The 24,797-nt window shown below is 42.3% G+C and overlaps 1 protein-coding gene across 1 annotated transcript; it reads left to right on the top strand.

The window, feature by feature from the left end:
* The first annotated feature begins 7,721 nt into the window (after positions 1-7,721).
* Positions 7,722-24,578, top strand: ALKAL1 (ALK and LTK ligand 1). Its single transcript, XM_046641699.1, has 5 exons — positions 7,722-8,331; positions 20,754-20,807; positions 22,335-22,415; positions 23,513-23,589; positions 24,534-24,578. The coding sequence occupies exons 1-4, from the start codon at positions 8,142-8,144 to the stop codon at positions 23,575-23,577; spliced, it is 390 nt and encodes a 129-aa protein (XP_046497655.1). The 5' UTR covers positions 7,722-8,141; the 3' UTR covers positions 23,578-23,589; positions 24,534-24,578.
* The last annotated feature ends 219 nt before the right edge of the window (positions 24,579-24,797 follow it).

Below are 24,797 nucleotides of genomic sequence, written 5' to 3'. Positions count from 1 at the left end.
CTCTCTTCCTTTCCTTTTCTTTGTTCTACGGTGTAATTGTATGAACCACATATACATACATATAACAAAAATTCTGGGGCCGGCCCGGTGGTGCAGCGGTTAAGTTCGCATGTTCCACTTCTCGGTGGACTGGGGTTTGCCGGTTTGGATCCCGGGTGTGGACATGGCACCGCTTGGCAAAAGCCATGCTGTGGCAGGCGTCCCACGTATAAAGTAGAGGAAGATGGGCACGGATGTTAGCTCAGGGCCAGCCTTCCTCAGCAAAAAGAGGAGGATTGGCAGCAGTTAGCTCAGGGCTGATCTTCCTCAAAAAAACACCAAAAAATAAAAAACCAAAAAAACTCTGAAGAGCTGTTAGCTAAAAATGGGGAAATTAAAAGCACACTTGAAAGATAATTTCAAGAAAGGGCTTAGTAAAGTTAGAGTTAAACTGGAAATAGCAGATGAATTCATAACCTTTAAAACTTAGGTCTTTGCTACCCTGCTGACATTCATCCCACCTGCCCTGTTTTGTCATGTGGAGCAATCTGATTTCATCTCCACTGAAACCTCCTGGAGAGTAGCCAATTCAACGTCTCTCCTCGACAGAAAGGAATCAGGGAAATCAGGATGTGCCTGGACACCTTTGTTGGTGCTAGGAAGCAAGAATGCTTGATGCTGTCACAGATGTTTGCGGAGTATCAAGGAGAGAGGAAACAGTATGTGGGGTTCCAGCTGACCAAACTGAGTTATTTGAGCATCAAAAAAAAATAATAATAATTTTGTAAAAATTATTGTGAATACTTAACGTTACTCAAAGGAGGTAGGCAAAAGTATACGTCATTCTTCAATCATATTTACAGAACATGTTGTATACTACTCAATGCAAACTATGTATGTATTGAATGAAGTTTGGCTCAAACCAGACAGTGAAATATCATGTAACAATCTTGCAGCCTGAGGTGTGTGTGTGCAAAATTCTATTAATATAGGTAGAAGAAAACTGTGAAAGAAATTATTTTAAAAGTGTAAGAGTTATAGTTAAAAAAAAAAGGTAAGAATGAAACGTAATCACCAAGTTCTAGAGAGAGATGGGCTTGAAAGGTCTTATTACTGTAAGAAGGGGCATGGTTCATAAACACCATGACATGGTTTAATTGTCTTAGACGTTCTCCCAGGTTTTTGTGTTATAATCCTGACCTCTTCCCGAAATTCAAAGCTGAATTGAGGTCCTGAATTTCTAACAGAAAACCCTGAATCCATAGTCTCAGCTGACTTCTATTCATCTTGGTGAGGAAAAATAACCTTGTTATCTCAGAAGGTACAAAATATGTATAGAAATGTTTTTTAAAAAATTAAGTTTAAAAAAAAAATTAAGTTTATATTAGCAGTAATTTGGGAAAATGTAGTAAGACTTTTTTTTTTTTTTTAGGAAGATTAGCCCAGAGCTAACTACTGCCTATGCTCCTCTTTTTGCTGAGGAAGATGGGCCCTGAGCTAACATCTGTGCCCATCTTCCTCTACTTTATACGTGGGATGCCTACCACAGCATGGCTTTTGCCAAGCAGTGCCATGTCCACACCCAGGATCTGGACCAGTGAACGCTGGGCCACCAAGAAGCTGAACGTGCAAACTTAACCACTGCACTACTGGGTTGGCCACTTTTTTTTCTTTTTTTTTTGAGGAAGATTAGCCCTGAGCTAACTGCTGCCAATCTTCCTCTTTTTGCTGAGGAAGACTGGCCCTGAGCTAACATCTGTTCCCATCTTCCTCTACTTTATATGTGGGACGCCCACCACAGCTTGTCTTGCCAAGAGGTGCCATGTCCACACCCGGGATCTGGCGAACCTGCACTGCTGAAGCAGAAGGTGCATCCTTAACCACTGCACCACCGGGCCGGCAGACTTTTTTCAATACTTGTGCATTTTAACATTTTGTCTTTTAAAAATGTTTGAGAGCCCAAATAATCAAAAATATCTTGAGAAAAAAGAACAAAGGTAGAGTCATCACACTTCCTGATTTCAAGCTATATTACAAAGCTATAGTAACCAAAAGTGACAAAGAAGCCAAGAATATGCAATGGATAAGATACATTGGAAAAGGACAGTCTCTTCAATAAATGATGTCGGGAAAACTGGACAGCCACATGCAAAAGAATGAAACTGGACCACTATCTTACAACATACACAAAAATTAATTCAAAATGGATGAAAGACTTAAATGTAAGACCTGAAGCCATAAGAGCTCTAGAAAAAAACATACCACAAAAGCTCGTTGATATTGGCCTTGGTGATGATTCTTTAGATCTGACACCAAAAGGGAAGGCAATAAAAACAAAATAAACAAGCGGAACTATATCAAACTAAAAAGCTTCTGCACAGCAAAGGAAACCATCAACAAAATGAAAAGACAACTTACCAAATGGGAGAAAATATTTGCAAGCCATATATCTTATAAGAGATTAACATCCAAAATATATAAAGAACTCACACAATTCAACAGCAAAAACACAGACAACTCTGTTGAAAAACGGGCAAAGCAAGTGAGCAGACATTTTTAAGAAGACACACAAAGGGCCAAATGTACATGAAAAGGTGCTCAATGTCACTAATCATTAGGGCAATACAAAGCAAAATTACACTGAGATATCTCCTCACACCTGTTAGAATGCCTGCTATAAAAAAGACAAGAGCCAATAAGCGTTGCCAAGGATGTGGAGAAAAGCAAACCCCTGTGTACTGTTGGTGGGAATGTAAATTGGTAAAATTCTGTGGAAAACAGAAGAACTGATCCAGCAATCTCATTTTTGGGTATACAGTCATGCATCACTTAATGATGGAGATATGTTCTGAGAAATGCATTGTTAGGCAATTTCATCACTGTGCAACATCATAGAGTGCACTTACACAAACCTAGATGGTATAGCTTACTACACACCTAGGCTATACGGTACTGATCTTATGAGACCTCAGTTGTATATGGGGTCGTTGTTGACTGAAACGTCATTATGTGGGGCATGACTGTATATCTAAAGGAAGTGAAAACAGGATATTGAAGAGATATCTGCACTCCTATGTTCACTGAGACATCATTCACAATAGCCAAGATATGGAAGTATCCTAAGTGTCCATCAAAAGATGAATAGATAAAGAAGATGTGACATATATATGTGAAATAAGCCAGCTAGAGAAAGACAAATATTGTATGATATCATTTATATGTGGAATTAAAAAAAAATCAACCCATAGAAAGAGAGTAGAAAGTGGTTTCCAGGGGCTGGGGAGGGGAGAAATAGGCAGAGGTTGGTAAAAGGGTACAAACTTTCAGCTATAAGACAAATAAGTTCTGAGGATCTAATGTATAACATGGCGACTATAGGTGATAACACTGTATTGTACAACTGAACTTTGGTAAGAGGGTAGAACTTAAATGTTCTCACCCCCCCACAAAAGAAAATGTTTGAAAGAATCATATATATTAAATTTGTGATTGTAATTTGAAATGTTGAATAGGGTTTGTTGGTGTTAAATATTTAGGGGAACTTTACCTGATCAATTTAATAGGTAATTTATAAAGAAATGAAGATTTCAGTTTTAAGACTTAAAAAGTTGTTTTTAATATGTGCAGTGTTGGGGCCAGCCCCGTGGCCTAGTGTTCAGTTTGCGCTCTGCTCCGGCAGCCCAGGGTTCACCGGTTTGGATCCTGAGTGTGGACCTAGCTCTATTCATCAAGCCGTGCTGAGGCGATGTCCCACACAGCAGAGCCAAAAGAACCTGCAACTAGAATATACAACTACGTACTGGGGGGCTTTGGGGAGGAGAAGAAGAAGAAGAAGAAAAAGAAGGAAGATTGGTAACAGATGTTAGCTCAGGGCCAATCTTTAAAAAAAAAATATGGAGGCCGGCCCCGTGGCCAAGTGGTTAAATTCTCGCGCTCCACTACAGTGGCCCAGGGCTTCGCTGGTTCGGATCCTGGGCGCGGACGTGGCACCACTCGTCAGGCCAAGTTGAGGCGGCGTCCCACGTCCCACAACTAGGAGGACCCACAACTAAAATATACAACTATGCACTGAGGGGATTTGGGGAGAAAAAGCAGAAAGAAAAAAAAAGATTGGCAACAGTTGTTAGCTCAGGTGCCAATCTTTAAAAAAAAAACAAAAAACAAGTTAGTAAGAAAAAATATGTTCACTGTTAAATATTGAGTTATCTAAAACATTAGTTACTGTCTAAGTACCTTTTTCCACACAGATATCCTTCCTTTATAGATTAAGAACAAGTTAGCAACACAAAATGCTGACAAGGATGTGGAGCAACAGGAACTCTCACTCATGCTGTTGGGAATGCAAAATCGCACAGCCACTTTGGAAGACAGTTTGGTGGGCTCTCACAAAACGAAACACTGCACTCCTTGGTATTTACTCAAAGGAACTGAAAACACATCCACAAAAACCTGGACACAGATGTTTATAGCAACTTTATTCATAATTGCCAAAACTTGGAAGCAACCAAGATGTCCTTCAGTAGGTGAATGTATGAATAAAGTGTGGTACATCCTGACAACAGAATATTATTCCATGCTAAAAAGAAATGAGCCATCAAACCATAATAAGCCCTAGAGAAAATTTAAATGCATATTACTAAATGAAAGAAGCCAATCTGGAAAGCCTACATACTGTATGATTCTGATGAAAATAATAATAACAAGTTTCCACATATCGAGGTAAATGGGAAAGTCATTCTCGTTTAAATCTGATTCGGCCTAAAATGTGTTTTTCCCAGAGCAGCCTGACTTATGGCCCACCAAACATACATTGTACGTCTGCTTCAGACATTGTCTGAAGTAAAGAATGCACTCTTTAAAACACGGATGAGCTGCTCTCTCTCTCTCTCTCTCTGATGCTGACACCAGTACTTCTTTGAAGATAAGTTTTTCTTCCCAGAGAACCATGGTCAAGTTGACCTGCTGTGTAATGTACCAAACTTTGGCAAAACATTTCCTTGTGACTTTGGGAAAAAAATTGTATTCCTATCATGCTTGACGTATGTTCTTTGCTCTGAAATGGTATATAACCATGCTGTGGACCACACTTCTCCGGAGTGCTTTCTTCCCTGTGGAAGAGAGTGGCCCTGGGCTAGTCTTCCCATTAGGCTCAATAAATATCACTCTTTCTTATCTATAGATTGCTTATTGATTATTTGTGTTGACAATTCCAACTAAATGACATTCTGGAAAAAGCAAAATTATTGAGACAGTGGTTGCTAGGGGTTGAATGAGGAGAGGGAGGGATGAATAAGTGGATCACAGAGGATTTTTAGGGCAGTGAAACTACTCCATGCAGTACTATAGTGGTAGATACCATTTGTCTAACCCATAGCATGTACAACACCAAGAGTGAACCCTAATGTAAACTATGCATTCTGGGTGATAATGATGTATCAATGTAGGTTCATCAGTTGTAACAAATGTACCACTCTGGTGGGGGATGTTGATAATGGAGGAGGCTATGGGTGTGTATGGGGGAGCAGGGAGTATACCAGAAATCTCTGTATCTTTCTTTCAATTTTGCGGTGAACCTAAAACTGCTCTAAAAATAAGTCTATTAAACAAATAAGTTAGCATATGTTACTGAGATTGTATCTATATGAACACTTAAAGTTGCCTGTGAATTAATTAGCAAGAGGTAGAGCAAGTAGCATTTAGTTGGGCTGGTAAGACAGGTAGTCAAGGGTAAACAATGAACAAAAGAAGGAAAAAATGGAAAAGAGTAACTTAGTTATAAGCAACCTGTTTATTTATGATAAAACTATTATGTTGGAGAATGTGATCCCTGAAGCTAGATGCTTTGTAAGGACAAGGATCTTATCTATTTTACTCACAGTTGTAGCTCTGGTATTTTCCACTGTGCCTGGCCTACAGTTTTTGCATTTAGATATTTTTTTTTTTTGGTGAGGAAGATTTGCTCTGTTGCCAATCTTCCTCTTTTTCACTTGAGGAAGATCAGCCCTGAGCTAACATCTGTGCCAATCTTCCTCTATTTTGTATGTGGGTCGCTGCCACAGCATGGCTTGACCAGTGGTGTAGATGAGTGCCCTGGATCAGGATCCACGAACCCAGGCCACAGAAGTGGAGCACACAGGACTTAACCACTACGCCCTGGGGCTAGCCCCCAGATAATTTTTGATGAATGAATAAAAGTGGGTTTCAAGGACCACTTCAGAACCACCTGAGTCCTTTAAAACGCAGATTCATTGGGCACTTCCTACATGGGACTGAAATCCCTGGGGCTATCAGAATTTGCATTCTTCACAGACAGACAGCAAGTGCTTCTTTCACATGTTACACTGCAGTCTGGGAACTACTAAAATTCAGTCTCTTGACTTTGTCAGAGAGAAAATTGAGGCTAACTAGCGTGCTCAAGGTCGCCTGGCTAGGGACTGGACAAAAAGTAGAGCTCAAAGAGTCAGGCTCTGAAAAGTTTATCAGAGTGCTCACTTTCTTAGTTTCAATGTGGAGAAAGTAGGGAAACCACCCAGCTTCCTGATGGTTGATTTGGAGTCTATTTCTCATTGTCATTTCTGTGTCATTTCTTCTACCAGCATTATTTCACACTGTATTTTTCTCATTGTTTATCATAGTCATCCCTAACTCATTATATTTCTAATTAAAATTAACTTTTGAAATGTTTGTCAATGTTGGTGGACTTGTTTTCCTGTTTCACTTGAGTAGAGCTGTGAGAGAGAACTTATTCCACCCAACTAGGGCCTTCTGAGACTCTTGGAAAGTATTCTTTTTTCTCAGATCGCTTTTCTGTCTCCTACCATGGAAGCCATTCTCATGTGACATTGCGCGTGCTTTGGAAACAGCAGATTATAAGTTTATAAGCTTCCGTTAGCGACTCGAAGCGGCAGTCTCAGCCGTCTAACAACTTCCTAGAGTTTCATTCAGAAGCATGCTTTTAATGGGGCTCTTTTAAACCTGCTATGTTTGCCCCAATTTCCTGGACATGTTGGAAATACAAAGTCTGGAAAAACTATTTGAGTGAGTTGGTATTATTCTTCAGGCTTTGTGACTAACAAATCTCTTTGTAGGGTAATTTCACTTCGAGCAATGCCTAATGTGGTTATTGCTTCCCTCTCTCTTTCACCTATTTGCTGCTTTGCATCTGAAAAGATAATTAGCAATCAATTGATTAGCGAGCAATGTAAACATTTCTTAATCTACTCAATATAAAGCAATAAACTGGGCTAGTGAAATGAGTAAAATCACAATAATTTACAGAGCAACGGTTTGATCAGAGATGTCCACTTTTATTTGAATCAGGATAAGTGGACTTAATCTCATTTTTCTATCGATAGCATAGACAAAACATGCGGAGAGTTCTTTGTCTTAAGAAAAAACATCTAGCCGTCTGCGGTCTTGGGCGCACTGGTAAAGCTTGGTGATCTCACCTGTGGGAGCACCCACACTGGGGACTCCCGGGAGGAACTCCAACAGGAGGCCAGAGGAGCTGGGCGTCCGCGGAGGGCGGTGCGGAGCCCAGACCCCGGGCCCCAGCGCCGCCCCCGCCCCACGGAGGGCAGCGCCGCGCCGGGCGGAGCTCCCGCCGGGCAGGTTGGGCAGCGGGAGGGAGGGCCCTGGGCAGGAGAAAGAGCTCCGCGCCTTTCGGCCTCGAGAATCGCGGTCTTGGCCCCGCAGGCCGAGTCCCGGCGCTGCTCTCCTCCGTCCAGATCAGAGTTGCGGATTCTATTGACCCCACAGACGGGGCGGGGGCGGGAGACCGAGCCCTGAGAGAACCGGCGGCGCTGCGGCGGTCCGCACCCGGCCCTCCCTGGGACGGAGCGGGACACGCGAACCCCGGGTGCGGGGCTCAGGTCCGTCGAGGGAGGCAGCGCTGACTCCTGAGCATCTCGTGCGCTGGGACTCGCCTTGTCCCCGGGGACAACCCCGCGGTCCGCAGCTGCCGTCCCACCTCGCGACCCCGAGAGCGCAAGATCGGCCTGCTCGGGCCAAGTCCCAGGGCAGCTCCGGCCCGAGCCCCCGGGGACACGGCGAGGCGGCGGGCGGGCCGGGAGGAGTCCGGCGGCCTCTGCTGGGGCGCCCTGCACGCCGCACCCCGGGACCGCCCGCGCCGAGCCCCCAGTCCAGTCCTCGGGCAAGCGGACATGCGGCCGGCCAAGCCGGGCGCCACGCTGCCCGCGCTGCTCCTGCTCGCGCTGGCTTTGGCCCCGCATGAGACCCAGGGGAGGCCCCGGGGGCGCAGGGGAGCCCGTGTCGCAAACGAGGAACCCAAGCCGTCGCTTTTCCTCCCCGCGGCCGGAGCCGGCCCTGCTTCCAGCGCCTCCCGGAGCGCAGGTAAGAAGTGCCAGTCCCAGCCGGTCCTTGGCGCTGAGCCTGGCGCTTAGGGGGTTACTCTCAGAGCCGGGAGAGGCACTTGCTTTGGGAAGCCTGAACGAAACACAGCAGACAATAGACCCTCTGCAGGTAGCCGGTTCTCAGGGAAAGGGGTAATGAGTGGATTAGATTTACCACTGTTGAGATTTAGGTAACAACAAAGCCCATCGCACAAAGGAACGCCCTTGATAGGGCGCTTCCCCGGGGTGCGAGGCCTTCTGAGACGCCGTAGGGCAGCCAGAAGACCTGGCTTTCAGTTCCCAGCTGACAAAGTACCTGTCACCATCCTCGTTCGTTCTGGGTCTTCCTGGGTTTTGAGAATTAAACGCGATCACCGCCGTCACGCCTGAACATGCTCGGGAGTGCTCCTTTCTTCCCGCTCCGAGCTGGCCGCGGGGACTGTGGAGGAGCGCGCGAATTTCACCAAGCCGCTGTGGCGTAACGCTGACCTTTCCTAGGCCAGTTTAGCAGGCCCCAAACGCTGCCTTGCGGCTCCAAACCAGCTCCGGGCACTCAGGTTTCTGGCTGCTTAGATGCCCACGGAGGGGTGAGAGGAAGAATGAGGAGGGAGGAAAAATAGCCAATGTAGAGGGTCAGGAGACACTCTAAGGTGGAGCAGTCCAGTAACTGACGGGAAACCGTAAAGGCTCAGGGCACAAGGAGGCCAGAGGAGCGCAGGGCGCGCAGAGCAGGAAGGAAAGTAGTGAGGAAAGAAGAGGGAAGCTACTCAAAAGTGTTTCTGTTTAGAGCCTGTGAAAATATAGGGTAAGGTGGAGCTGCCCGCCTTGGCAGGGAGCAGAAGGGCCCCTCAAGGCCGCCGGCCTGCTGACAGGACACAGCTCCTGCTGCCTGGGGAAGCCCAGCTGGCTCCCCCTTGCTGTCATCTCCTAACTCTTTCACACTTTTAAGAAAGCAAAGAGGGATTACTTAACATCATTTTTCTTTTATAATTGTTATGATATAAATATATACTTATTCACTCCACCAACTTTCATGGAGTAGCTGTTACATGCCAGTCATCATGCACAGTGCTGAGGTCACCCAGAGGAGCAGGCAGCCAGGTGTGTAGACTCTCCGAGGGCACATTCTGCATGTGGAGGGAGGGGCAGGCTGGTGCACAGGTAAACCTAAGGAAGGGGGCAGTGACAGGAGCGAAGGAGGTGATGGAGACAGCCTGGGAAGCTGAGGTGGGTTGCTGAGCGCCCCCTGTCCAGGACCTGGCCAGAGCTCTCCAGGGTGACAGGCCAGCACAGGGCTTTCAGGGAGGAGAGGTGGGACAGGAAGTGACCACAGCAGCGATGCAGTGAGGGTGCCTCCCCTTTCATATACTTGGACTTGAAATTACTGGTAGCCCAAATATTTATCTCAGAGAATGACATGTCACTTTAGAATGTAGAAGAGTGGGAGAAAGTCTCAAACTACAGGAACGTTTCTGATAACACATTAATTCCGACCTGTTTCATTTAAGTTTTTAACAGATCTTTTCTCTTTGGTTAAAAGACAGTGAAGACTTACTGAAGTGAGTCACAAAGGAGAAAACAGAATATTTTATTAAAAGTTAAAATAAAAGTGGCCACAATCCAAAGTTTTAAAAAACAGTATAGCCTAAGAGAAAGTGATCTGTGGGTCACCCTCAAAGTCCACTGTTTTCTGTAGCTGTTTATGAGGGTCTCATCTTTCGATTATTGTAGTTTATTAACATGAGGAGAAGCGGTGGCTCATTCCATCTATATCCGAGTCTGTGAGTGCAACACCTAGGTGTGGATCAGGGAGCAAGAAGGACATGAGAATAGAGGACGACTGATCTGGATGTTCTCACAGGACATGCTCAGGGATGCTGGTGGGGGTCATAGCTCATTCAGGAGGAAACATCTCCTAGGTTCTGGAGGCCGAAGACTCCCATCCCTGCCAGATGCATCTGGAATTCCACTGCTTTAATTCTGCAACAATAATAAGCACCATCACCCAGACCTAAGATACGTGCTCTGGGCTCTGAAATCCTTGCTGCATGTGCAGTTGTGCGCTCTCCCTTTTTTGTAGGTTAGGCAATCTCCCTAAATACGGGTGTGAGGCTCGCGGTAGTGGGACCATTGCAGGTAGAGGGAGCAGCAAGGGCGAAAGCCTGGTGGAGCCGGGGACCAGGAGGATACCATTAAGATTGTGGGATGGGGGGTAGGAGGAGATGTGAGTGTCAGGTTCTCAGGTACACTTGGGATTTACCATCCTTGGCTCTCCCTCCTCCCCACAGCCCACCCATTGTTCATGCATTTATTCATCTGTTCATCTACCAATTCAACACACGTTTGAGGTCTCGCTCTGATGGGCCTGGCAATACAAAGTTAACCAATATTGTTGGCTCTTGTTCTCGAGGAGTTCAGCTTAGTTAACAAATCATGCTTCAAATGTCTCTAGAATCTAATTCTTCCCCTTTTTTGCCTTCCCATCACCCCAGTTCAAGCCCTCACGCCAGTGTCACATTGACCTTCTAGAGTGTCTCCCCAGCTCCATTAGTGCCCCCTGCCAGAGCCTGTCTTATTGGGATAAGAATTAGAAAGTGTGTGTTTTCATAGCTTTTACTCCTTCTATCCTCCCATTGTCTCTAACCATCATATCAGCAGAATGGGGCAAAGAATCCTACCCCAAACTCTGTCCAGAGAACGGGAGCGTTGGAGTCCTTGCCACTGAAATAAAGACAAGATCAGACGTCTGAGAGATGGGCAGCGGTGGGAGGAGAGGAGAGGTTTGGAGGAATTTGGGACAGAAGAAGAGTTGGTGTGAGACGTGGGGAGATAGAAGTATAAGGGAAACTTTTAGACAGTTTTGATGTATATTATGGCCCCTCTGCCTTTTCAAGAGATTTCAGTAAACATTTACATTATTCTGCAGACTTTCTGGAATCAGGTTTGTGTTTTTAAAAATTTTTTAATTTAAATATAAAACCTTGCTGGCATGAGGCTTAAGGCAAGAATGCGAAGGTCATTTTGATAAGATTGTTCTGAATAATCGCAAATGAATATTCTTAGTAAGTAGTGCTGGCCTGGTTCCTCCCCAGTCACACATCTGCAGGGGCTTCTCTTGATTTTCTGAGAAAGTGCTACCTTCTCTTGAAGGCAGGACATTCAGTCCCCCGTGGCCTGCACTGTCTGCCTTCCTATGGCTTCCACAGGGCGCCACAGTCACACACATTCGGCCTGCTCCTTCCAGAAGCCTCTGCCTCGGCTCTTCTGCTGTCTCCTGGAATGTACTCTCGTCTTTGTCTGTCAGAATCCTACCTATCCTTCCAGGCTTTCTTCCTCCGTGATGTCTTTGCAGTTGTTTCCATGTTCAAAAATGTCTGAATCCTAAATTCACTTTGCAAATATCCCCACAGTTCTGATACAACTTAAGAAAAAAACATAAAACTTAAAAAAATATACTGAATACTGCTGGGACTTACATGATGGTGGAATTTTATGTGTGCTACCCAAATTCCCCTTATTCTAAGTCTGTTACTGTTATATCCGCCCCCTTAGCCAGTCCTACCTAGTGAGTAACAATTTCTTCCACATGATAATGAAAATAATTTTTCCCTTCTTTGCATATCACCAAGAAGGGAGTACAGATGGGTACTTTATTTTTTTAAGATTTTATTTTTCCTTTGTCTCTCCAAAGCCCCCCAAGTACATAATTGTGTAGTTTTAGTTGTGGGTCCTTCTAGTTGTGGCACGTGGGATGCTGCCTCAACATGGCCTGATGAGTGGTGCCATGTCTATACCCAGGATCCGAACCGGCGAAACCCTGGACCGCCGAAGTGGAGCACACGAACTTAACCACTCGGCCGCGGGGCTGACCCCAGATGGGTACTTTTTAATACTTGATTTGCAGCGTTACTTGAAGGTATTTGATTTACTGAAAACTGTTGGCATGGGAAGAGGTCAAGATGGAAAGGTTGTGTGTGGTATTTTGCTGAGCATATTTGGCTGGTGAGTGTTATCACCGGAAGAAATCCTATTATGAGCAGCCAGAACTAGCTTACATGAATGAACTTCTGCCTATTCACAGTGTTTCTGAGTAGTAACTGTTGTCTATTTGCAGGAACTTATTCATCTAGCTGCTAAGTAGAGAAATTCTGTGCAGGAAGTTGACAGAATCACACGTGATGGCTTCTTTTTCCCTGTAATGACACAATCCTAGGAGACTACTTTTCAATCATATATTGGCTAGGAAAACTAGAATTGTAAAAATTCCTTTTTAATGTTAATTTTTTTCCTTTTATTTTTTATTACTTTTTTTTTTTTTGAGGAAGATTAGCCCTGAGCTAACATCTGTTGCCAATCCTCCTCTTTTTGCTGAGGAAGACTGGCTCTGAGCTAACATCAATGCCCAACTTCCTCTACTTTATACGTGGGACGCCTACCACAGCATGGCTTGCCAAGCAGTGCCATGTCCACACCTGGGATCCGAACTGGTGAACCCTGGGCTGCCAAAGCGGAACATGCACACTTAACTGCTGCGCCATAGGGCCAGCCCCATATTTTTTATTCCTTTTATTGCTGGAAATGAGCTCTGAAGCATTTAAGAGCATAGTTCTAAGATCTTTGTTGCTGTGTAGGAGGACAGGAAAATGTGACCAAGTGACTCGTGCAGAGTCCAGATGTTTCCTCCTGTGTCTGCTACTGTAGGGAACATCACAAAAGTAAGAAATGGCGTGTTCTGGAGTTCAGGCATTTGTTGTAACTCTAATTATGTAACTGTCAACATAAACTTTTGGGAAATAGCAGCTACAATATTTGTATCATGTTTGAAAATGTGTAACTTTTTACATATTAGTAACATTAAAATACTCTTAAAAATGTGATTTACTTGGAATTATTGTGAGCATTTTGCTTAGTTTATCTCATTTTGTAATTTCTTTCTCCTTTAAACAGACAGCGTTTTTCTCCTACAACAATCCTTATATAGTAATTTGTGTATATTTGATATTATTATCAAATATTAGTATATTTGGCTGAATGTAAGCCTCTTTAAATTGAGGACTAAGAATTACTCAGTTTTTTGGGTTTTTTTGTGAGGAAGATTGGCCCCAAGCTAACGTCTGTTGCCAACCTTCCTCTTTTTTGCTTGAGGAAGATTGTCACAGAGCTACTATCTGTGCCATTTGTCCTCTGTTTTATGTGGGGTGCCACCACAGCATGGCCTGATGAGCAGTGCTAGGTCTGCGCTCAGGATCTGAAACTGTGAACCCTGGGCCGCCAAAGCAGAGCACGCAAAGTTAACCACCACGCCACCAGGCTGACCCCTGAGAATTACTCAGTTTTAATACCCTGTAGCCTACCAAAAGTCACTGTATAAAGTTGACATTTAGGAAGAATTTTTTCTTTGGAACCGAAATTTTGAAAATTTGAATTTTTAAAAAAAAATTAACTTTAAAAGAATTTGGTTTTTTACTTGACCCCCAAACCAAATTAGATCTGTTGCCTCTGCCATTCTGAGTCATGAGCTAATTTCTTAGCACTTATAACCAAGTTTAGACAATACAACATTTGCTGCCCTTAATACCTTCTAGGGCAGTGGTTCTTAAAATGAGGCTCCTGGGGCCATATGCCTCAGAATCAACTGGGAGGCAGGTTTCCAATGTCGTTGTTGCGCTTCACTCTGGATGTCTTAAATCTCTGAGTGTAGCCCACGGTGTGCATCAACAAGCTCTTTGAGGATTCTTGTGTATGTTGAGTTTTTGGAACCACCAGAGATTTTTAATTGTGAGGCGTGGGGAGGAGAAAAGTGGTATGTCAGAATCTTCTGGAGAGTTTCTTTGAGAGAGAGAGACAATTCCTGACTGTCCTCCACAACCCCGGCCATGCTTCTATTCCTTCAGTAGCTCACTCTCATCCCCACATGCACCCACAGCTCTAGAGGTACATTTTCCAGTGTGTTTTCTATGACAAAAGGCTTCCTTGGTCTGCCGGCTTCAGGAACATGACCATTAAGTCCTTTGTTAGAGAAACACTATGCAAGAACTATGACGACCCATAGTACAGGAAACTTGATGTAAACCAGTATTAGCCAAACTAACTTTGCTTCCCTCCTTTCTCCCTCTATCCCTTCTCTCCTTCCTCCGACCATCCCTCCCTCCCTCACTCTTTTTTCCTTCTGTTCCTTTACCTCATATAGGAAGCAACATATTTGGAAAAAGGTACTTTAAAATTGTCATGGATTACAAGGAGAGATAGAAGCTTTCTTGTAACCATGTTTTTGCATTGTTGTTAGATGATCTAAAACAAATATGATTAGGTTACCATTTCTTCCGGTTTCTACTACCACTTGTGTTTTAAAACACACCCAGGATTTATTTTAATCAAGTATGGAAGACACATAGACATGGAAATGACTGTCATGAGGGAAGACGTTTTACTCACAGTTCCCTAGAAACAGGAGACACAGCGTGCCATGCAGGGCCACAGGGGGACGTGCCATGCTCAGTCAGGAAGCAGAGGGAGTGAGGGGAAAACATGGGCAAGAGCCTTTATCATGGTTTGTTCTAGAGAGGCAAGGCCAGGTAAGCAGGCTGAAGATTGGCTAGTTTGAATAATGTCAGAGGCTCTGGGGTTTCAGGGCTGTCTGTCGTTATCTGGTTCCCACCCTGGGGAATATTGGCCCTGAGTGTGAGAGCTGGATAAAGGAGTTCCTGGGGGTGTGGCTCTGGGTTGGTTGGTTTGCAAATGAAAGGCAGGCTGGCAGGCTTCACTATCTCTAGGAATTGGCCAGCTCTGGGAGGGGCAGTCTCTCCAGGATGAGCAAGGCCTCGGGTGTCAAAGCATCAGAAATACAGAAAATAAAAAGCATGATTAATACAACTTAGAGGAAAAAATCTGACCTCCTTAACCGGCTCACTTGGGTGCTAGCTGGCCCTCTGTTACGTGTTCCTGCCATGGTGCACTTGGGCTCCAGCCATCTCCCAGGGGCCATCTGTCACTCATTATCTTGCTTGACCCTGGATGCTTTCCTGCTGTTGACCTTTCTCTGTCCTTTTTAAATGATTCTTTCACGTTTCCATGATTATTCTTGCTTAGTTCTTCTACTTCTCTGACTATTCTTCTTTCTCTTCCCGACCATCTGTCTTCTGGCTGCCCTTTAAGAGTGCACCCCAGGGGTCTGTTCCTGATATGAATTCTTTGCACTCAAAGTGTTCCCTTGTGTGGTCCTATACACCTTTCTAGTTTCAACTGTTGCTTCTGTGAAGCTGATTCCAAAACGTATTTCCTTCCCTTTTCTCTTCCATGTCCTTCAAACACATAGATCCCCTATTTGCTGAATATCTCCACTATAAGAACCTCAAACTTGACCTTTCTGTAACTCAACCCATGCTTCTGCCTTCAAGTCTGCCTCAGTATTTCTGGTCTCAGTAAAGGCAGGTTTTGCTTCTTAGAGGCCGTGCTTCTAGGGTGGTGGGAATTCACTACTGGACTAACAGCCCTGTGGGCTTTTCCAGTGGCTTGGTTTGTTGATGAGCTTCTAGCTGCCCAATCTAACAAGAACATCAGTAGGGCTGGATCCTGGTTTACTGCTAGCACTAATCGACTATGGTTTGGTTGTCATTCTTTAATAACTGATTGTGCATAAAAACATTAGCATGGTATAAAATGCTGTACATCTGTTTGTTTTTGAAATGTTTCTTTTAACATTTTTATAAAAATCTGGTTTGTATTTTTAAGTATCTACGCTCCCGAGCTAACATCTGTTGCCAATCTTCCTTTTTTTTTCCCTCCCCAGAGCCCCAGTACGTAGTTGTATATCCTAGTTGTAGGTCATTCTAGTTCTTCTGTGTGGGATGCCACCACGGCATGGCCTGAGAAGCAGTGCTGGGTCCGCTCCCAGGATCCGAACTGACGAACCCCAGGCAGCCGAGGTGGAGTGCCTGAACTTAACCATTCAGCCATGGGGCTGGCCCCCATACACAACTTTTACTTGTTTATCCTGAGTATAATTTTCAGGTTAAATAGCCCCATAGTAAGTTATATACAAAGAGAGTTACAGCCATCCATCTCTCTATTTAAATATCTTAAACTCTAATAGAAGAGGCATAATATAAAAACATATATTTACACATTTACAAATATATACTAGTACAGATGTTGTATAACTATACAAGGAAAGAACAAAGTACACCTTTTATGACAGTGTATTTAAATATACTTTTAATTTAGTATTTTTACTAAATGTATGAATATGAATATGTATGTCATTGGTTTTTTCTCTCAAATATTTAATAAATTTGAATTTTCAAATACTTATATTTCCGTTAGTAATTCTCTCAGCCCTGATGTACTAAATCTAGTTAGTTTTGACAATAGAACTGTTTTTTGTTTGTTTGTTTGTTTGTTTTACGGCTAAGTAGTATTCCATCGTGTGTGTGTATGTATATGTGTATATATACGCACCACATAGTTGTTTCTTTTGGAGTATTAGAAAAGTGTCTGAAAGTCGGACCCTTTAAAGCAGGTGCACTCAGAGAAGAGACTCTCTCCTCCTGCTCCTGTCCTGCTCCCACCCCGTCCTGTGCAGTCCATGTCATCCAGGGCTTGTAGTTAACCACTCTTGGGAGTTTGGTTTCTCCTTCCTGGGTTTCTTGTTGCACAAATGAGCAGACACATGTATATTTTCTTATTTCTGCTTTCTTACACACAGGATGGCATACTGTAGATATTCTTTTGTACTTTGCTTTTTCATTTAATGTATCCTGGAAATTCACTCCATATTGGTTATAGAGTTTTTCCTTATTCTTTAAAAAAAATTTTATAGCCACATTATACTCCCTTATGTGGATGTACCACAGTTTACTCAGGCATTTCTTGTATATGGGGTTCAGATTGTTTCCAATATTTTGCAAGTGAACATCTTTTCATATGCTTAGTGGCCATTTTTATATCATTTTTAGATGAATTGTCTCTTCCTGTAGAACTGTTTTTATATATTGGGAAAGAATAATCACATCATCTCTTTAACTAATGGCAATGATAACTAAAGGAATTATATAGCAAATATTTCAATTTTTCAGCATGGTGGCCACTAGATACATGCAGCCATTGAGCACTTGCAGTGTGGCTGGTCCAAACTGAGATGTGCTGTAAATGTAAAGTATACCTCAGATTTTGAAAACATAGTATTAATAAATGTAAAATATTGGTGATTTAAAAATATTGACTACTTGCTGAAATGATAATATTTTGGATATATTGGGTTAAAGAAAATAAATTATCAAATTAATTTCACCTATTTTTTTTTACTTTTTTGAATGTGGCTACTAAAAACATTAAAAATTACATATGTGGCTCACATTTCTATAGTGGAGATTGCTTTTTAAGACCATTTTCCATAGAAGATCAGTCAGCTAATTTTGTTGTTTGGGGTAGTTCTCTCATATTCAGTCATTCATTTCGCGTTTTGTTGATCAGAAGCTATCACAGGAGCACCTCATCACTCGATCCAAATTCACTTCATTTAACTAGTTTCTTATTGAAAAATGAATACAGATTTATGTTCAAAAAAGTCAAAACTAATAAAAAGAGTGTACGTTGAGAAGCATCCCTTCTCTCCTACCGCCAGCCTCCTACCCCGTGGTGCCTCCCTGCAGACAACCGCCATTTGAGTTTGTTTTAGTACATGTAGGAGTGTGCTACAGGGCAGGCAGCGCAAACTTTTTCTAGAAAAGGCCAGATGGTAAATATTTTGGGTTTTGTGGGCCATATGATCTTTGCTACAACTGCTCAGCTCTGCGTTGTAGCACAAGAGCAGGCAGAGACCACCTGTAAACAAATGAGCATGGCTGTTTTCCAATACAATGCCCTTACAAGAACAGGCCTAGGGCGGGATTTGACTCCTGACTCGTGGTTTGCTAATGCCTACACAGGCCAGTATTCAATAGAAATGCAGTAACTTCTCTGTAAATCTTTTAACTTGTCTCTGCATCTCTTCCTGCCCCTCTGTACTTGGCATAATGATCTTTTAAAAATGAAGCTTGACTGTGTCATTCTCTTGCCTAAAACTTTTTGACTTCTTATCACCCTTAGAATTAAGGACAGAGGTTATAAAGGGGGATAAGGCCCATCTACATCTGTGCCTCATCTCATCTCTCTCTCACCTTGTTCCTACTTTAGTCATCGTGGACGTTTCTCAAATACTTGAACACACTATAGTCTTTTCCTCTTCAGAGGTTTCTTTTTCTTTTTCTTTTTTTCAGTCTAGGGTGCTCTTCCCATCTCTTCTTACGTAGATAGCTCTTGCTTATCACTTAAAATGTCAATTAAACATCACTTCTCTGTTTCAGTTAAGTCAATCTGCTCTGTGTTCCTATATTCCGGTAGGATGTTTGTACTTTGAAATGAAAATTCAAGTGTATTATAAGTATGGTTTTCTTGGTGGCCTAGATTGAGCCCAAGTGAGACATTGATTATGTCCATTTCAAAGATAAAAACCTAGTTGAGGGTCATCCTCTAAGCTTTCAGTTCCTTAAACATTTGCCATGTGCCCTGTCTGCACACACTGTTGTACACCCTGCAGGTGATAACAGATGAACCAGACATGGCCCTTTCCTCAAGAAGCCCACACTATTGTGGTGGAGACAGACACACACAATGCACAGGGCACAGTTCACTATCATGCTGATCAGAATGTGACAATTGCTTTTTGTTTTTAGGAAGATTAGCCCTGAGCTAACTGCTGCCAATCCTCTTTTTGCTGAGGAAGACTTGCCCTGAGCTAATATTCATGCCCATCTTCCTCTACTTTATATGTGGGACGCCTACCACAGCGTGGCGTGCCAAGTGGTGCTATGTTCTGCACCCGGGATCCAAACCAGCGAACCTCAGGCCACTGAATCTGAACGTGTGCACTTAACCGCTGTGCCACCGGGCCGGCCCCAGACAATTGCTTTTATAGAAATTATAAAATGAGTTATGGGGGTGTAGAAGATAGGGTAATTTATTTAAAATCTACACTTTACAAACCTCAGTGTCATCATTATGCCAGATCTACAGATTAAAATCGTAGTTTAAAATGCTTTTGGAGCTAGAATTATTTATAAAGTCCTCAAACACACTTCAGCCGTGGTACTTCCACTGCACTCAGCTGGCTCAGCTTTCAGAAATGGCCCCGTGGAGCTACCTTGCCAGATATAACAAGGAGTATTGATGCCACAGAAACTAATTTGCCATGCTTGATTTCAGAGAGCGATGGGGGAAAGACCCATGTTCAGGCTGGAATAGAAGTGACGAGAACACTAGATTATTTTTACAAAGAAATACTTTCACCTTCACTGCTGCTTTGTTTTTCTGGGTTGATTTTACTTGTAAAGTGCAAGTGTTCGTTGTCAATGGGAGGAGAGCTGGATTCAGCCCCCCCTCTTGCTGTCCCCTCACAGTATTGCCCTGGGCTCCCACATGGCTGCCAGGAGTAGGGTAGCCACCTACCCAGGGAGGGTCTCTCACACCCTCATTAACTTCCCCAATGTACAGGGCCTTTAGAATTCCCATGTCTTCACTTTCTACTGCCTTGTCTCAGTGAGGTCACACAAGTCAATGCAGTGATTCCAAATCACCTATAGGGAGGTGACAAACATTCATGACCCATCATCTTCTTTTGGTGTCTGAAATGCACAGGAGTCAGTCTATAATAAGGACATTGTGAGTTTAAATGTGTAACTGCCAACAAACATTGGGTTCAAGATTTTATTAAAGTTTCAGATTTCTTTTCCTCTAAAAGAGTTTCATATGCTCCCAAATTGTTTTGTAAATTGCGTTTTCTGGATGTTGTATTTATAGTGAGTACAAAGTGAAGTCTGAAGTGTAGTTTGATTTTTTTTATTTTCTGTCAGTTTAAGCGCAAAGCCTTTAAGGCGAGAGAGTATCATGACCTGACGCACATTTCAATTCATTTGCTCTGGCTGCTGTGGGGAGAATGGATTATACAGGAAAGAGAAGAGCAGTTAGGAGACTGCTGCCCATGTACCCTCACAAAAGTATGATGGTTTGGACTCGTCTTGTGTTAATGAGGAAACAGAAACGCTTGGGTCTCAGATAATTTTTGGTGGTGGAATACACAAAATTAAGTAATGGGTTGGATGTAGTGGTGAGGGAAAGAGGAAGTCAAGCATACCTTCTTGATATTTGGTCTGAGTAAGGGGTAAAGAGAGATGCCATTTATTGGGATTGGGGAAATAGGAGAGAAACAGGTCTGAGGTAGAAGGGAAGTCGCAAGTTGAGTTCTGGCTCTGCACTTTGGAGAGGTGTGTAGGGCTCCCTAATAGAGCTGGAGAGCAAGCAGCTAGCTCCCTGGAGGGCTGGAGCCCCAGGGAATGGTCAGAGTTCGAGATACAGATTTGTGAGTAAAACAATGTTTTTACTTTTCAGAAATGTTCCCAAGAGATTTGAACTTGAAAGACAAATTCATAAAGCATTTCACAGGTAAGCATAAAATTTATCAGTGATTCAATTAAATTAAAAGATTATATGCAGATTACTCTGTTAGGCAATGGAGATATGAAGATAAATATCTGTAAGAGGCTCACAGTCGTGTTAGGGAGGTGGACAAATGCTATTCACTTGTATTAACTATAATATAAACCAGATCTTGATCAGTAATAGAAGAGTAAACAAGACTTTAGGGTTGCACAGGAAGTGAATAATTTTGCCAAGAACTACCAAGAAAGGCTTGAAGTGGATGTGATATTTAAATTGATCTTTAAGGGATGAATAGGATTTTCTTGGATGAGATTGGCATTCTGGTCAGAAGGAACCCAATGAGCACATGGTTGGTTTGGGGGCAGGACAGGTAGATGCTAGGGGTACACTGTGGGGTAAGTGTAGGTAAGGGTGTGTGTGGCTACTGGGCTAGAAAGGTAGGTTCAAGTCCTGTTGTGAAGAATCCGACATGATGTGCTAATGTTTTTAGACTGTGCTCCCCAACCAATGGGGGCGATAGAAGTTTTTTGGACAGGGGAGAGACAGACTTTCATGTACCATATCTGAAACATAGATGAAATGCTCTCTCATGACGCTATTTTTTTTTCTTTGCATCAACTTTGTGAATCATTAGAAATCATCCCATGCCCCACATTCTAGAAAATCACTAAATTATTTTGAACCATGCACCCCACCTTTACTATTGCTATTGCCTATCTGTTCCTAGTCATCCTGGTGACCTTTCATTGTGTTACGTCTCGGTCCTATAAGCTGGGAAAGATATGGTTTTCCCACTTAAACAAAGCCAAGGGCCGTATTTGTTAATTAACTTCAGAATGATGGTCATGAGGATCACGCCGAGATCCACTGGAGGCACGGGGAATTGTGGGCAGCTACGTGATCCTGAGTGTTTCTAGGCACTCAGCTAGCGGCATGACTGTAGGCTCCCCTATTCTACCACTTCCAAAAAAGCAGACTCCAGATGTGGGGATGAGTCTTGGTGGAGACGATCTTGGATTTGTAGATAAGTCAAGTCTCAAGGCCCTGTCCACTTTACAATAGTTCTTGACACTAACAAGACAGAAATTACCATAATTAGAAAATGGAGTAAATATCTCTGCATATAGACATTAATTCCTATTAAATAAAAAGCTGGAGAACAGAAAGTAGAAACCAAGGATATTTATTTTTTCTTCTTCACATTCACTTGATTTGCTCTCTACAGATATATATAATTTTTTCTGTCTAGAACTCTTTCCTCTTCATTATTCTAAGAAGAGTTGTCCTGACACCCGAAATTCCATTATGTGAGATGTTGAGAATGTGGAATGAATTTAGATTATTTTTCGCAGATCACAACTCACTACCTCCCACAGAGTCTGGGTGAGGAGACGAGCTCTCACACAAGTTCTTTTAAGGGCAAGGAGGGATGTAAACTACAGTTATATTATCTCCATCCATAAAGCTCTAGAAAATTTGTTTGGAAGCCACGCCTGTGTTTATCATAAGCATTCTTTTCCTGTCCAATAGGGCCAGTCACATTTTCAGCTGAATGTAAGAAACACTTCCATCGACTCTATCACAACACCAGAGATTGCTCAACGCCAGCTTGTAAGTAGCTTGGGCAGTCTTTCTTTCTTTCTTTCTTCTTCTTTTTTTTTTTTAAATCTTTATCTAACAATAAATGCATGTAATTTTAAACTTCAACTGTCTGTAGGTGAGAAGTACTAGACTAAACATTGTATGAGATGCTATTTATAACGTTGACAGTACTTAAATTAAGGTGTGTGTGTGTGTTGTTGACACTATAAGGAATGAAACCACATCCTAATGGGATTATATCCAAGTCTGAAAATAGCCAGATTTCCTTAAGGACCAAAGTGTTTGTCAGGATTTAAACCTTTCATCATTTTTCAAATTCTTTGGCATAAATACAGTGCTCTCTCATATAAATGAAAAAAGTAAGATGACAATGAAGTATAAGTCAAAATTTCCTCATAAGTTATTTTAAAGTAAATATTTTCCTATCACATCATTCATACAATGAATGATAGATTTTTCTGAATAATGTTAGCTTGTGTTTTAAAGGTTGCTCTAATGAATTCTTTTGGATACTTAAGTTACTGAAGTTAGTAGTAATTCCAAACACAATATTTAAATGCTACCATTTAAACTGCCCAACTCATGATGGTGTGGTAACTTAGTGGCCGTTTTTAAATTACTTTCTAAACCTAAACTTTCCTTTTAAAGAAAATGTATTTTAAACATTTTGTTTCTCGGTAACAAGATTGGTCATCCTGAGGATTATTTAATTTTATGCAGGATGTTGAGTCAAAGTTGTTATAATCTTTTCAAAAACAACTTGCATTTAATGACCAGGGAAAATTCATCATGTCGGAAACGAGGCAGAATGACTAAGCGGCAGCCCAGCGCAGGGAGAAAGTGCAGGCTTCAGGGTCAAACTGCTTACCAGCTGTGAGATTCTGAAAATTTTGAGGCTTTCTCATGTCTAAAGTGAAGATAACAATAGCACCTACCTGACTGTGTTCTTAGAAGAATTAATGGGAAGATTAGGTAAAGCACTTGATGGATTAGGTGCTTATTAAATTATAGTTATCATTATTATGACTCAGTGACGATATTTAACATGCTTTCCCCCACATTTTTAGTAACTATATACATAATTTACCTTTAAATGTTTTTTCTAGATTACAAAAGATGTGCTAGATTGCTGACAAGATTGGCAGTGAGTCCACTATGCTCACAAACCTAGAAAACATACCCTGTGAGTATGTATTTATTTATTTTTCATATTCTATTTAGTTGCCTAACTTTTGTAAGAAATTTTGAACAATTTAAAAAAACCAGGAAGCTGATTTTAGCAACACCTAGTGAACTTAATCTCTGGGTTTTTCACTTAGTGTTAAATCTTGGTCTAATTGCACAGACTGGTTTATTGAATTAATTAAAAATGCCCTGAGGGGCCAGCCTGGTGATGCAGCAGTTAAATTCGCATGTTCCGCTTCTTGGTGGCCTGGGGTTCGGCGGTTCAAATACTGGGTGCAGACATGGCATCTCTTGGCATGCCATGCTGTGGTAGGCATCCCACATATAACGTAGAGGAAGATGGGCATGGATGTGAGCTCAGGGCCAGGCTTCCTCAGCAAAAAAGAGGAGGACTGGCAGTAGTTAGCTCAGGGCTAATCTTCCTCAAAAAAACCAAAAAAGCCCTGAACAGTGATTAAATTAAGATAAACAGCTTTTTGGTGGTCTTATCAGTCTTGAATCATTTTTGAAATTCTTTCAACATTTAGTAGTATTTTATTATTGTCCAGAAACCATATGGTAATAGATGTTAGATGAACAAAACTATTTAAAGGTCTCCTTTTTCTTAACTGGTCAAAAGATATAATAAAAGTAGGACTGAGTCCTAAAATTTTGGTTTACACAGTATAGGTCAGGAGAAGAGAGAAAGTATTGGAAGATTAGAAGAAAAAGCAAAAGATCAAACATATCATGGACATGTAGTTGCCATCTACTCTCATATGTACTTTGCTAGAGTGAAAGGGTAGGTGGGAAGTTTCCTTCTGGCTAAATTCCCTGAGGTGCCCTAGGGCAACAGAGTATCTGTATAACCTAAATAAATCTAATGCAGATTGCAGCATTTATTCACAAAAGGAGACTGTGTACAAAAAACTAAAAGATATTCTTTTTTTTTTTTTTTGGCAGAGATCTTTCTAATCAGTAGCAGTTTCCAGTGGAGAACAAAGTCACCAGTTTTTTGGATAAGCATTTCAGTACCACGGACAAGTCCCTTTAAAGAAACTGATCCCCGCTTGTGAGGGGGAAATGAACGTCATGGAGCACCTGTAGTCTGGAAGTATCCATGAATATCACAATCTGGCCAGTGTAACTTAATCTGTCCCAAATAACTGCATGGGATTTACTTAAGCCATCTCACAGGTTTGTTGTGACAGTTACTGAGATGATCCT

Source organism: Equus quagga, chromosome 16 (genome assembly GCF_021613505.1).
Source record: "Equus quagga isolate Etosha38 chromosome 16, UCLA_HA_Equagga_1.0, whole genome shotgun sequence".
NCBI classification, from domain to species: domain Eukaryota; kingdom Metazoa; phylum Chordata; class Mammalia; order Perissodactyla; family Equidae; genus Equus; species Equus quagga.
The sequence above is the reverse complement of the archived record's forward strand: the minus strand, read 5'-3'. Positions and strand labels throughout refer to the sequence as shown.